This window comes from Macrobrachium rosenbergii, chromosome 41, assembly GCF_040412425.1.
Source record: "Macrobrachium rosenbergii isolate ZJJX-2024 chromosome 41, ASM4041242v1, whole genome shotgun sequence".
In the NCBI taxonomy this organism is placed as follows: domain Eukaryota; kingdom Metazoa; phylum Arthropoda; class Malacostraca; order Decapoda; family Palaemonidae; genus Macrobrachium; species Macrobrachium rosenbergii.
The window spans coordinates 80,931,966-80,945,606 of record NC_089781.1 but is presented as its reverse complement, the minus strand read 5'-3'; the positions used below and the strand labels follow the sequence as shown (position 1 = coordinate 80,945,606).

General features: G+C 35.8%; 1 protein-coding gene across 1 annotated transcript in view; it reads right to left on the bottom strand.

Annotated features, from left to right (window-relative positions):
* Nucleotides 1-10,051, bottom strand: part of LOC136826920 (EF-hand domain-containing protein D2 homolog) — a 59,275-nt gene extending 49,224 nt beyond the window's left edge. The window contains exon 1 of the mRNA XM_067084489.1: nucleotides 9,025-10,051. Coding sequence (XP_066940590.1) covers nucleotides 9,025-9,066 — 42 coding nt within the window. The 5' untranslated portion in view covers nucleotides 9,067-10,051. The remainder of the gene's footprint in view (nucleotides 1-9,024) is intronic.
* Nucleotides 10,052-13,641: the final 3,590 nt, after the last annotated feature.

Genomic DNA, 13,641 nt, shown 5'->3' with positions numbered 1-13,641 from the left:
TTTGGTGCCATTGATGTCTTACCCCAACAGTATTCTTCTCTAGATAGTAAGTCACATGTATACTGAAATGAGGTATGATAAACCTGTAAAGTTGATTTAATTACTAAGTCTTCCCATCCCCACCCCCTTTGGTGTCCTTCGGTGCTAGGGATGTCTTACCCTCAGTATTCTTTTCCAAATAGTAAGTCATATGTATACCAAGTTTGGTTGATATTGCTCAATGCATTTCATATATATTATGTATGAATATATATATATATATATATATATATATATATATATATATATATATATATATATATATATATATATATATATATATATATATATATATATATATATATATATATATATATATATATATATATATATATATATATATATATATATTTATATTTATATATATATATATATATATATACGTGTGTGTGTGTGTGTGTTCGCATGCTCATGGTCCGTGATCCGGTCTTGCTCTTATGCCCATAATCGCCCAAACTAATATCAGGTACCATCTTAGGCCGTGGTTAAGAAATGGTATGGGGTTAGCAACTTCAACCCTAAAGACTTAGGTTAGAACTAGAATAATCTACCCTTCCCGCACCACACCCTTCCTGAAAGCGGAAACACTTATCGTTAAAAATTCTACGTATAACTCCCACTCACATTATCAACCCTAAAAGCTTAACTGAAGAAAAATATTCTAGATAAAAACGTAAATAACTTTATTACGCCCTCTCCACTCAAGACATATCTAACCGCTGAGGAGAGGCGGCTGCTCTTCCAAGTATAGCCAGCAGATAAGCCGACAAACAGCCATGAGGCGTAAGTGTTTATGTAACGGTACACGAAAAATAGCAAGAGCTATTTACTCCACAAACTATGTTCAGATCCGTAAAAATCTGTCAACATAATCTTTATATCTGTAAGTAAAACTAGTTTAAGATTCATGAATAAAATACCTTGACTATATATATATATATATATATATATATATATATATATATATATATATATATATATATATATATATATATATATATATATATATATATATATATATATGTATATATATATATATATATATATATATATATATATATATATATATATATATATATATATATATAATGTATATTTAATATGTATACATAAATTATGAGCAAACTATCTTAAGGCTCACGACTATAATACCTTGATATATATATACATATAGTGTGTGTATTTATGTATGTATAACCTTATAAATTCGTAAATAATACATAAATACATAAAACATGGAGTCCAACACAAATAATCTTGAAATACCCAAATAAACTACAAAAAAAAAAGCCGTCATCATACCCCTTACATACAATGCTAATAACACGACAGATCTCTCACATTCCCCCTAGCAAAAATTAGCAGCTGCCTGAATGACAGAAAAAACAGTTCTCCCTTCACTCGCTTTTCCTCACACGTGAGGGATCAAAGTGCATGATCCTCCTCCCCTGGCCCCCGTCTCCTCCTGAGGAGACATTCTTCGATGCGTTCTAAGGACACGTCCCCATTCAAGTGAACTGCCTTTCACCTATAGTTCTCTCTCTCCCTCTCCTAACTTCATTCTCTAAGCGATACCGTTAAACTGAAATACACACACACACTCTCTCTCTCAACTAACTTCATTCTCCATGCGATTGCGTTAAACTGAAATTCTCTCCTCTCTCTCTCTCTCTCTCTCTCTCTCTCTCTCTCTCTCTCTCTCTCTCTCTCTCTCTCTCTCTCACACACTCAACAACATTCTTTATTAGACTGAAATAGAGAAACACTGTGAGACCTCCGACGGCGTTTTTATCTTGAGACGCCATAAAGAAATCCCAAGTACCCTTTTTATCTCGCTTTTTAATGTAGCAGATGTACGTTCTCACACGTGATATGGTTGTCTAGTTACTGTAGATGATACTTATGCACTCCAGTTCAATCATGCATGTACGTAAAATCTATATAAATTCATATTCAAGTATATTTCCAAGGTTAACTTTAAATATTCATCACTACACACACACACACCCAAAGTGCATGAAAGCCCCAACATTTGTGCTTACATCAGAGCAGCCAGAATTCAGTCGCTTCGATCCACATTTCCTTAAAGCTTCCATGGTACTCGTACAAGCGAAGTAATATATCTAGCATGCACACAAAATGCAATATCTTGCTAGGCTGTTTTCTTCCTCCAATAAACCTATATCAGTTTCAAGTGTTTGTGACTTACGAACGTGCCTGTTGCGATATGACATGCAAAGCTAAATCTTATTGAGTGAGTAAACTGTTCATGTATCACAAAGCAAACACATTTGAACTGAGAAAATTGGATCTTAAATCATTCTTACTTGTGATTTGCGTGTATTCATGAATTTTCACGTCAATCACACATATATATAAGGGTGGGGGAGGGCTTCAAACTGCTTTGTATATCACTGAACATATAAAAATAGAGAACATTGATTTCAGATCTCACACTTACGTAAAGTACAACATTATGGGTTGCAACAAAAGTATACTTGTTCTCTATTGCAATAAAAGAGAGAGAGAGAGAGAGAGAGAGAGAGAGAGAGAGAGAGAGAGAGAGAGAGAGAGAGAGAGAGAGAGCGAGCCACTACATCCCGAGGGCAAGACAAGTTACTGAGTCTCAGGATTAGGATCAACTCTCTTGACTAATCTTGACTGATAATGACAGATGATGATCGAAACGTCGGTGCTATTTGCTAGTGACTTTCCTCGGCGCCCTCTGGACCTTTCTCCTCTTTCACCTTCGTTGACATTTCCCTCGGCCACTCACTTTGAAAAACATCGTTGTTTGCATGGCTCACAACAATCAAGCAAAAAAAAAAAAATCATAAGAGTAAATGCCGAAACATTTTACAAAATGTCCCTTTTTGAAAACACATCGGAGTTTCTATTTTGTTTAACATTTGCGTGTAAAGACGGAATAAAATTTTACTTTGCAACCAATAAAACAACCTTGAAACTGCTTAATGTTGCATTCTCAATCAAAGGCATTTCATTTAAAAGCAACAAAAATTTTAATTCTGGAGGAACACACCAACTCACGGCCGTCTTGTAAATGCATGAAATTGCATTTATTAGTATCATTCGTCGTGATAATTTAAAATAACTAGTTCCGCAATCAAGCTAATTCCTTGGAGTAAACAAAACTAAATCCCGAAGAGGTACATTCTAACGTAAACACATATTTTTCTCGTATTCCTTCCCAACATAGGAATTATAAGATAATGCCGTAAGATCGATTCCCAGATGATTTTCCCTGAAGTAGTTTTCTTTCAAGCCTTGTTTATTCAGTGCCCGGAAGTTGCTCCAAAGTAAAAAATAGGAAAAAAGTATGTGATAAACAAGACTCGCCGTTCGTAAACAAACATCACGCTCCCCAAATGAAGCCTCAAGTCATGAAGGCTCAAGGCGAGAACCAGGATGCTTTGGGGGTTAGTTTCAATATTGATACTAAGCTCCAACTAATAACTTCTTTTATTACGCTGTTAAAAGATCCTTACCAGAAGACGTCTAATATATTATAAGATCTTATGTTAAATGTAATTTATTTATTCGTTTCAAAAATCGTTTACTTGTTAAATAAGACAATTATAAAATATCTTGATACCTTTAAAAATGTCTCTTGTGGAATATCTTCATTATTTTAAAAATGTTTTGACATAACACCTTTTCAATATGTACATTAAATATAACGTTGCCAGCATGTGTTTTACACGTTAAAAAATATTTAAACAATAACCACTACACAAACTACATGGCGAAAAAAAGAAAATCCTTTTCAAATAAATAAAAAAATTACTCCCGCAACGGCCGATTCTCAATCCAAATAAATATAAAACTTACTTTCGTAACAGCTGAATCTCAGTTCAAATTTATACTAAATTCACTTCGTAACGGTCGAGTCTAAAAACTGTTCGTGGCACCAAACGACCCCAGCCTTTTTTCACAGGTCATTTAGCAGCTACTTGAAAAGACCAGACCTGCATTTAGTTAACGCTTGTTAAGACAATTGAGAAATACTGCTGCGCGTCCGTGACACTCTCAATGCGAAGAAAAGGTCAAAGATATCTAACTAAAAGCCACCTGTCAAAGGCAGTTTTGTACAATGAACAATGTTTATTGTTTGGCATTTTCGTCACTACAAAGGACCACGGCTCATTCTTGTTGAGAATTATGATTCCAAACTAAGTTTTATACTTTCGAACGTCACACTTAATTGTAGGCTTATTTCGGTAATTGGACTCATAGTCACATGATATTCAACATAATATTCAGTGCATATATTTTTAAAGAGTATGCTGTACAATATAACGTAAACAGTTCGCTACATCCTACGTGACTTTTAATTTACAAAAGTCTTACTTGCCATGATAAATTGATAACTCAACACAGTGGTACTGTAACTACAGTGTAACGAGATTTAACGAGGGACTGTACCATTCTATTGCTTTCTTACGCTTGTTAACCAGACCAATGTTGGATTCTGGTGTTACTCTCAATGCACGTTTGAAAGCCATCGGCCAAGGACAACAACAGAACAAGTATCCAGAACGGAGAAAGTCAGAGATGAAAGAATCATCTTCCTCTTCATTCACAAATTTGTGTCAAGTCAAAGTTGAAACAGTTAAAACTACTCAAGGTCACATGAAATTTTCCAAAGGAAAAATGACGAGAAGCTATCTGAAAAGGTCAAAACAAAATGTGGCTCGCCAATTCCATTTTCATTGTAACTTGTTTCTTATTCCCTGCCGCATTCTATTGGAAACGACAGGCTTTCATAGGCGACAGCTGGTTGAAGACACCAAAGTTCGTAGGGCAAAGGTTACTAAGTTTCTCCCAGTGACTCAGAGAGAGAGAGAGAGAGAGAGAGAGAGAGAAAGAGAGAGAGAGAGAGAGAGAGATACATATCACTCGAAGTCATCTGAAAAATCCACGACTTACATCAAATAATCCAAGCATATACAGTTTAAACACGTCTGAGAGAGGCGGGGGGTTGGGAAGGGGAATTTTAAATTAAATATTTAGGCTACTTACCAATCACAAGAGGCAAAACGTGACCTTCAACGAAACACTGGAAATATAATTTGTATTCCATCCCAGATGTTAGAGACCTCATGCAATGTTTGTATAGTCTTCATACCGTGATTCAGATGACAAAGCATAACACAACACGTCTAAGCCAAGGAAAGGAACGTGATGATTAAGCAAAAACGTTCATCCCCAGCAAGAATGATTCATAGTTCTGAGTTTCACGACGTCAAAATTCGAGTCTAGGGTCGATTTACCACCATCCATGATCGATAATCGGCGATCGTAAACTAGAAACAGATTGTCAAGAAAATCTGACACGGATTTTACTTTCACCGTACTACTTTCATTTCTGAATTCGTCTTACGCGAACTTAGAACATAAATTGAGGGCGTTTTCTGAGGGCATAACCCAGCCTGAATATTGCCGTCCTAAAAATATGCAGATATTATCACTGTACTACTCCTATTTCTGAATTAGTCCTTCAAACTATGTACAGTACCGTCTATGTTAACGGTATATTACGCATGCAGTATCTGAACTACATCACTTCCATTCCGAATTCATCTCAATTGAATTATGGGCCTAAATTAGCAATGCTGAGTCCACTAAGGTCAACATTACTCGGTATACTCTATTTCAATCAGGTTGCAGCGGCATAAGGCAGACCCGGCTATAAAAGTACAACTCAACCTTTGCTGATCACATGCGTCGGGTCAGGGTAAACAACCACTTATCCAAACATGGGTTTTGGACTGATAAAGTCTCGTACGTGGTCCAAGTCTACACGAATTAGTCGACTGATGAAACTATCGTTATCTGTCCCAGAATCGCAGTACTTATGACAAATCTTCAGGCATAAGTATATAAAACCTTATATCACAGCCATACTGAAAACCCAATACACTGAAGGTAACTGAACTCGTGAAAGCATACCAAACTTGAAACAATTAAATATCTAACGACACGAATACTTGATAACAATTAGATCACACGAAGTTGATAAGCTGCCAATTTGAGGAAATTATTCACTATCTATTTGCCTGACGTGTATCTGCAGCAAAAATGACGGCGTTTGAACTGGGAAAATAATAGGATATATAAACGCAAGCGTAAAAGATAATACACAAAATGAAACGGCACCCATTTCTTGTAAAACGAGTACTGTCTTCAGTGGCCAATCCTTTATCAAAGAGAGAGAGAGAGAGAGAGAGAGAGAGAGAGAGACTTAAAGCTAACTTTCCTTAAAGACAAGTATGAAAAATCAAGTTCCATAACTGTTGGTCTAAAGGTCTATTTCGGCATAGTAAGTTTAGGAATAGTGATCGTTTCCTTTTTTTCAAACTAAAGGTAAAAAATTCCGACATGACCTTTTATTTATAATTCTTTGAAGGCATTTTAGTTGACATATAACTTTCATGAACAAAGCATAATTCCCCGCCAAGGTAAACGTGCCGTTCTAATACCTAGCCACTTTTTAGGACAAAAACTCATCACAAAAATCGAATAAAAACCTGACACTGATTGCAAAAAAACAAAAGTGGAGAAAAACGTGCAAGAAAGTAACCAGTTAATAAATAAAAGGCGATGACAAATAATTTTCTTATTTAACAAAAATGCTACCTAATCAATTACGTATCACACTCATTGACCTCCTCTTCCAACACTATATCTGTATTTTCAAGTACCAAGTAAATGTCCAGTTTACTCGACTACTAGGCAACACCTCTCACAGACCAGTTCTCATAGACCAGACCAGACATCTTCCTCTAGATCTGTGGATCTCCGGGGAACATCGTACAATGGAACGCGTATATCAATTATCATTTATGCAAGACTAGAAAAAAGGTTGTATAGACAATTGCCCGAAATCTGAATTATCTTATTTTTCCCCAGAAGTTGACTGTGTTGAGGGTAAATTAAGATATGAGCTAGCATTGTTGATGCATTCTAATCTATGATTTTTTTCCCCGAGCTTATACCGGTCCGGATCCCAGATGAATGAGCAAGGGCGACAGTAGGAATAACGCCCCTCCTAAAATACCAGACGACGATAGTACTTGCAACAAACCCCGACGGTCAGGAGCATGCAGTAATGGGTCATAATATGACCTGAAACCAATAAAGCAAACATAAACACTATAAGCATTGTTATTGGATGTATTCCGGTCGTTTTCACAGGGAGGTACACAATAACGGTCTTTCCTAGGTGGACATAACGTCTAACCAAACAATTCAGCCGACGCCGAGTAAAACGAGAGTACACTCAAAAGTTAATGAATTTAAATTGTCAAATTGAAGAGGGTGAAAGTGTAGGGCGTTACAAAATACTCAATGAAAGGATAGAATTAAAGATACTAGTGTTCGGCACGAGACACTGACGAAAGAAGAAATGTTTTTAAGGCCACAAGAAAAAGTGCGTAAATATACTATATTTATGAATGGTACATGTTACACACACAAGAGCGCGATATATTATATATATATATATATATATATATATATATATATATATATATATATATATATATATATATATATATATATATATATATATATATATATATATATATATATTATATACATTATATACGGTGTATTGGTGTAATAGCATACAGATATGCACTCCATTATTATTATTATTATTATTATTATTACGCTACTATAGAAGTCCACTGGGGCATGTTCAATGCAATGAAATGTATCAGCCCCCATTTAAGCCTACATATCTGGAAAGATTGCTATAGTAATGAGATACCACGTCGATAGGCCTAGATAACAGTGACCACAAACAAAACAGGTTTACGAAAAAAAAGGAGAACTGGATATCTCGACAAAACCCATTAAAATTCTCTGCATCTCTGCAAGGTCATGATGTAATAACTTTTAATGTGAGCCACTATACTACACAACACTCAAGCTGTAAATTATTAATCATAGTCTTTTAGCTTTGACTTACAAACAGCAGGTCCCTTACCGAATGCTTTGCTCGCGGTATTTGACCAACATACTACATAACCCAAGGGTTAAACCAAGGTCACATTACTAAAATATGCCCCTGTTAAAATAGAGCATTCCATTACGCTTTTCTTTTAATTCAGCTTTACTGCCCAAATTATAATAAACCATAACTTAAACATTGCAGTTCCAACAAAATTATACCTATTAACAAATTAACTATGCTTGCCGTAGCCCAGTTCTTCAAAACTAGGATTTGAGTTGTACACTGAAAATTCCAATGTCTTCGTGTCATATGATGTAAAACACTGCCTAAGACCTTGCCTACCAATTAATGAAACTCAAATAAGCAATGAAAACTTCAAAAACAAACAGAAGGGCCTAGAGGTTTGCTTTGGTAAACAACCAAAAATCCTAAAATTGCTGCCACGCTTTCTACCTCTCATCCCTAATACGTTTGCTTGACTTCAGGACAAAGTAAATAATTCAAAATGAAATAGCAATACTCCTAAGCAAATGACAATGCTTTATAAAATACTTGTCGCAAACTGAGCCTGATAAGAAGCGGCTATCGAGGAAGTAACCCAACAACCACGTGACGATTTTATGATGATGTTGTTAACCTTTAATACAAAGGTTATTCTTCCCTTTTTATCACTATGCAAGCAAAAGAATCACAGTTAGTCGGTAACATAACAAAAAATGAAATGAATGACAAACTTTTCTTCAACTGGAATTAGATTACTTGTGTCCTTTACAATATGCCGTAGTTTTTTTCATATTTTCCTTATGTGTAATGTACCCAGAGCCATACTCCATATTCGATTCTTTTTAGACTAACTGCTTAAGAAAATAAAACAATGAATCAACAACAGCTTAGTAATTATACTACTAAACAACATAATTAAGCGCAGTGTGCTTTGATGTAACAATAACAAATGGGCTCATGCCTCCAAAACCACATTAAGAACGGCAGCTCACAACAAAACTTACCTTAGAGACATCAAATAAGGTGACCAGCTTCTCATCAGGCATGTTGACGGTTTCCTCTTTTTACCTGGGTCCAGAGAAGAAATGAAAGTACGGAATAGATGAGGTTGTCAAGGACACGCACTCCCTCCTGGCTTGGGTATGGTAAGCTAGCCGATGGCTATCTCTCGCTGGTGAAGGAGAAATTTAAATAAAAAAGGAAAAACGCAAGGAAAGAATATTTCCCTGGCTTGACGTAGTTCACGTGCGTCTCAACGCTTCAGTCACTTCACCTGGACAGGTGCGCTCTTGATATGAGTGCCTATCCAGTTCTGGTGGACGAACGAGATCGACTGCCAAGTGGTGGCACGGCCTGCTATCACCGAAGCTTAAATGCGATAGGACAGTTCAGCTCGGGGTCCTAGCGCTCCCAAGTCGCGACTGTGAATGAGAGCGAGAGGAGAGGTTTATGGAAGTCTCTTCCTATCTCTGCTACCTCCCACTCGCTGAGGGAGAGAGTTAACGATTTGTCTTCTCAGACCGTCGATTGACTTGACGGCTAATTTGGATCACGCCGAAGCAGCCCAAGCGCGCAACACAGAAAATAAAAGTAAATGGTCTCAGGGCACCTTTTCCTTTCCACGGTTGGGTCGATCCCACGCAGGAGAGAACACCACCTTCGTCCAACTCACTCCCACTACTAACTGTGGGGTGTCTCTCTTTCTCTCTTTTTCTCTAGGTGGCTGCACACCCACCAGCCCGCGCACGGTAATCTCAGTATCAGTTTTAAAAAAGGATTACCTTGTAGAGTGGGAGACAACAATATCCGTTTATCTTGCTTGCGTCTGTCTTGCGCCTGTGGTTATTAGAATGTGACAAAAAAAGTTAAAAAAGTTCCCGACATGCGCACTTGTAGCGTAGCGTCTTGTAACAACAGGCCATCCCCTCCCCCACTCCTCAACCGTTCTCGCCCTCCCCAAACTTAACAGAGTTTTCCATTCTGAAAGCACTTCAGCCGGGTGAATAAGTGCCCCTCCTCTGATGCGCTAGTGAGCTAGGGACTTAGTAATACCCAGTGTGTCAGTAGCGCGGTACGTGACAAGGAATAAATTTCATTTATATAACGGTTGCTTCTAAAATCAGTTATTAAAGCATTCACTTTCTGTTGATTACTATTCAAGGATAACGCTGGGGGCATTTGAAAGTTAATGCCAGCCGAGCGATCAAACTGAACAATTATTTGTATCTCTCTCTCTCTCTCTCTCTCTCTCTCTCTCTCTCTCTCTCTCTCTCTCTCTCTCTGAAGGACCTCGAAGAGGCAATTGTAAATATATATATATATATATATATATATATATATATATATATATATATATATATATATATATATATATATATATATATATATATATATATATATATATATATATATATATATATATATATATATGTGTGTGTGTGTGTGTGTGTGTGTGTACATAAGGAAAAGACACATACGATAAACATACAGCGTAAAGTAACTGTTATATTATACGATTATAAGTACGTATTTAACTTAGCAACCAGTGTCACGGGACCTTGCTGTCAACTGTTCAACCTGTCAGTTGAAGTCCAAATGCGAGTGGCTGCAGGACTATTTGGAGGGGTTGGGGTTGGGGAGGGAATCCCGTAGGAGGCGGGAAATAAAAACAGTACTGTGCGAAAACGATTTTCCGAGGGCTGCCCAAGAGCAAGACCCCGTGCTGGCATAAGGCCAACTTAATCTACCCGAAGAAAAATTTGGGTGCTAGGGTGGGTTAAGGTCTTTGTTTACTGAGTGACGTAAGCCGAGTGTTAAATATATTGTGTGATGTCTTTAATATTTACTTATGAAATAATTTTCTGATCTGTCAGATTTTCCCAATTGTTGAAAATGCTCCCCTTGGCCCACATTACAAGTCCCTTTAAATCATCCGCATTTAGGAAAAATTAATGTAGTTAATCTTGAATTAAGGCAAAAGTGAAGGAGCTGAAATGAAAGTCCATCAGTATAATATATCTAGCAATAATTTATGCATTGCTTAATAAATATCATATAAGATAATTTGGTTACCAAATGAATAGGCAATAAGCAAGGAAAATGATGCGATTTAACCAATTGGTTCTTAGCCACGTGTAAGTGTAATGCTTCAGGCCAGCCCTGGAGGCTGTTAATCAGCTCAGTGGTCTAGTTTAAGCTATACTTACTTACTTTTGGCTATTTCTTTTGAATACATGGAAAACTGACGCCCTTCCCTCAAACATCGCCAGCGAGATGATAAGCATACCCATGAAGCGGATAGTATAAAGGGTAACACTAAAAGAAATGCATAATGTACAGTATGTCCTGCAAATGAATGAAGAAAAACGACTTTTCTGTGGAAACGAGCAATCTGAGTTGCTTTTGTACCTTTGCTGGTGACAAGACATCACAGCAATAAACATACCAAATCAATCGCCCGTTTGAAACCTTCTCTACTCGTTATAAAATATTTTTAACATCGTTAATATTATTTCCATCATATGATATTTCAAGTTGATTGCATGGAAATTTACACATTACCTTAGAAATAACTTACACGTTTTAATATTCTTTGAAGGTCTATTGTCATTTTATAAGCCAATAAAAAATTTCCATTTCATTTTAGCCTGAGTTCTATTGTTGGGAAGTTTAACTCCTGACTTGAAGCTTTTTTTTTTCCAGCATTATTTTATCTTGTCTGTAGTTTCATTACTAATTATTTTTCTCTGTAACTATCTTTTCACGTATACACCTCAATATCCACTGCTAGTTTGTCTTCTTATGAAACAAAAATGCTAAATATCGTACTGAAGTCATTATGGCTCATATACACACATTTCATTTGTGTATATGTATATATATATATATATTATTATATTATATATATATAAATATATTTTATTATATTATTATATTTATAAATAAATAAATATATATATATACATATATATATATATATATATATACACATACATATATTAGTTGTTTCCATACATACAAAGTTGTTTCCCAAAGAGGAGGAAGGCTCCTGTGAAGAATGGACATTAACCATGGCTACATTTATCCTTCATACACACACACATTTTTTATATATATATATATATATACATACATATATATATATATATATATATACATACATACATATATATATATATATATATATATATATATATATATATATATATATATATATATATATATATATATATATCATCCACCCGACATAAGATCAACTAGTTTAATTACATAAGGACCAACGTACTTAATATTTTATTAGAAAAGTTCAAGAGTAGAGGAAAGGCTGGGATTCCTCTGTCGTGGTACTCAGGGACACGTGAATATCTACAACTTTAATCCGTCAAGCTTCTTGGGTATCATTTCACTACTACTACTCCTCCCTCTTTATGTTATCCCATATATATGACATACACAGACACACACACATACCTACATACATACATCATATATATATACATACATATACATATATATATATATATATATATATATATATATATATATATATATATATATACATATATATAATATATAATTCTCTTGGGAGTAAGTCATTCCCAAGGTATAGTGAACTGGATATTAAACACTATTTGCGACTTAATATTTGTAAACATAAAAAGTAACGTGTGTAAGTAACAGTACACACACACACACACACACACACACACACACACATATATATATATATATATATATATATATATATATATATATATATATATATATATATATATATATATATATATATATACGTTGGTGTACGTTTTTGTGTTTTTGTGATTATATGTTTGCTTGTTTGTATTAATCAACGGTTCCTTAAGAGGACGAGTTCCCGCAAAGTAATACAAAAGTACACACACATGTACGTCAACGTATGTGCACGTTGCAGGAACGACTCAGCGCATGTGTACTGTACATATGATGCACGTACTGTAGCCTTCCCAAGGTCACACCAACCTCACATAATCTTTTGCGTCTCTTGAAAATTCTTCCAGCATTCCCGTCTCTCTGCCAGGGCATAAACGACGAGGATCCTCGTGATGCGCATACGAGATGAAGGTGGAAGAAAGAAACTGTTTTCCGAGATGAACATGAGGGAAGAAGACAAGTCTCTGAAACGATTGCAGATTAGCGTGTGGGTTCTACTCACCCCTTTGTTGAATGAAGGCGGTGGAATATGTAAAGCTGCGACCCAGTAACCTCTCTTAATCTCTCTATTTCCTAAAATTTTAGAATATACTGTCATTGAAATCCTTGAAATCCGGAAGATTACCGTTAATTCTTAATTCCCCTTGGTAGTGTAATGGGTTAGCACGACCTCAATCTTCTAAAAACCGTGGGTTCGAATCCTACTCGGGAAGGAAATTTTCTTCATTCCTTTCCTTCCGGATTTTCAGGTTTCCAGTGGAAAGTATATCCGAAAATGTTAGGAAATACGGAGGTTAAGAGGTCACTGTGGCCATTAACATATGCAGGTTTGGTGAATGTGACCAACTAACTTCTTGGAAGTTGAGAATATATTAACTTTATCGAAGGTACTTTTGTCAGAGCCATGTTCCCTAAGTTCTTCGCATCGGAAT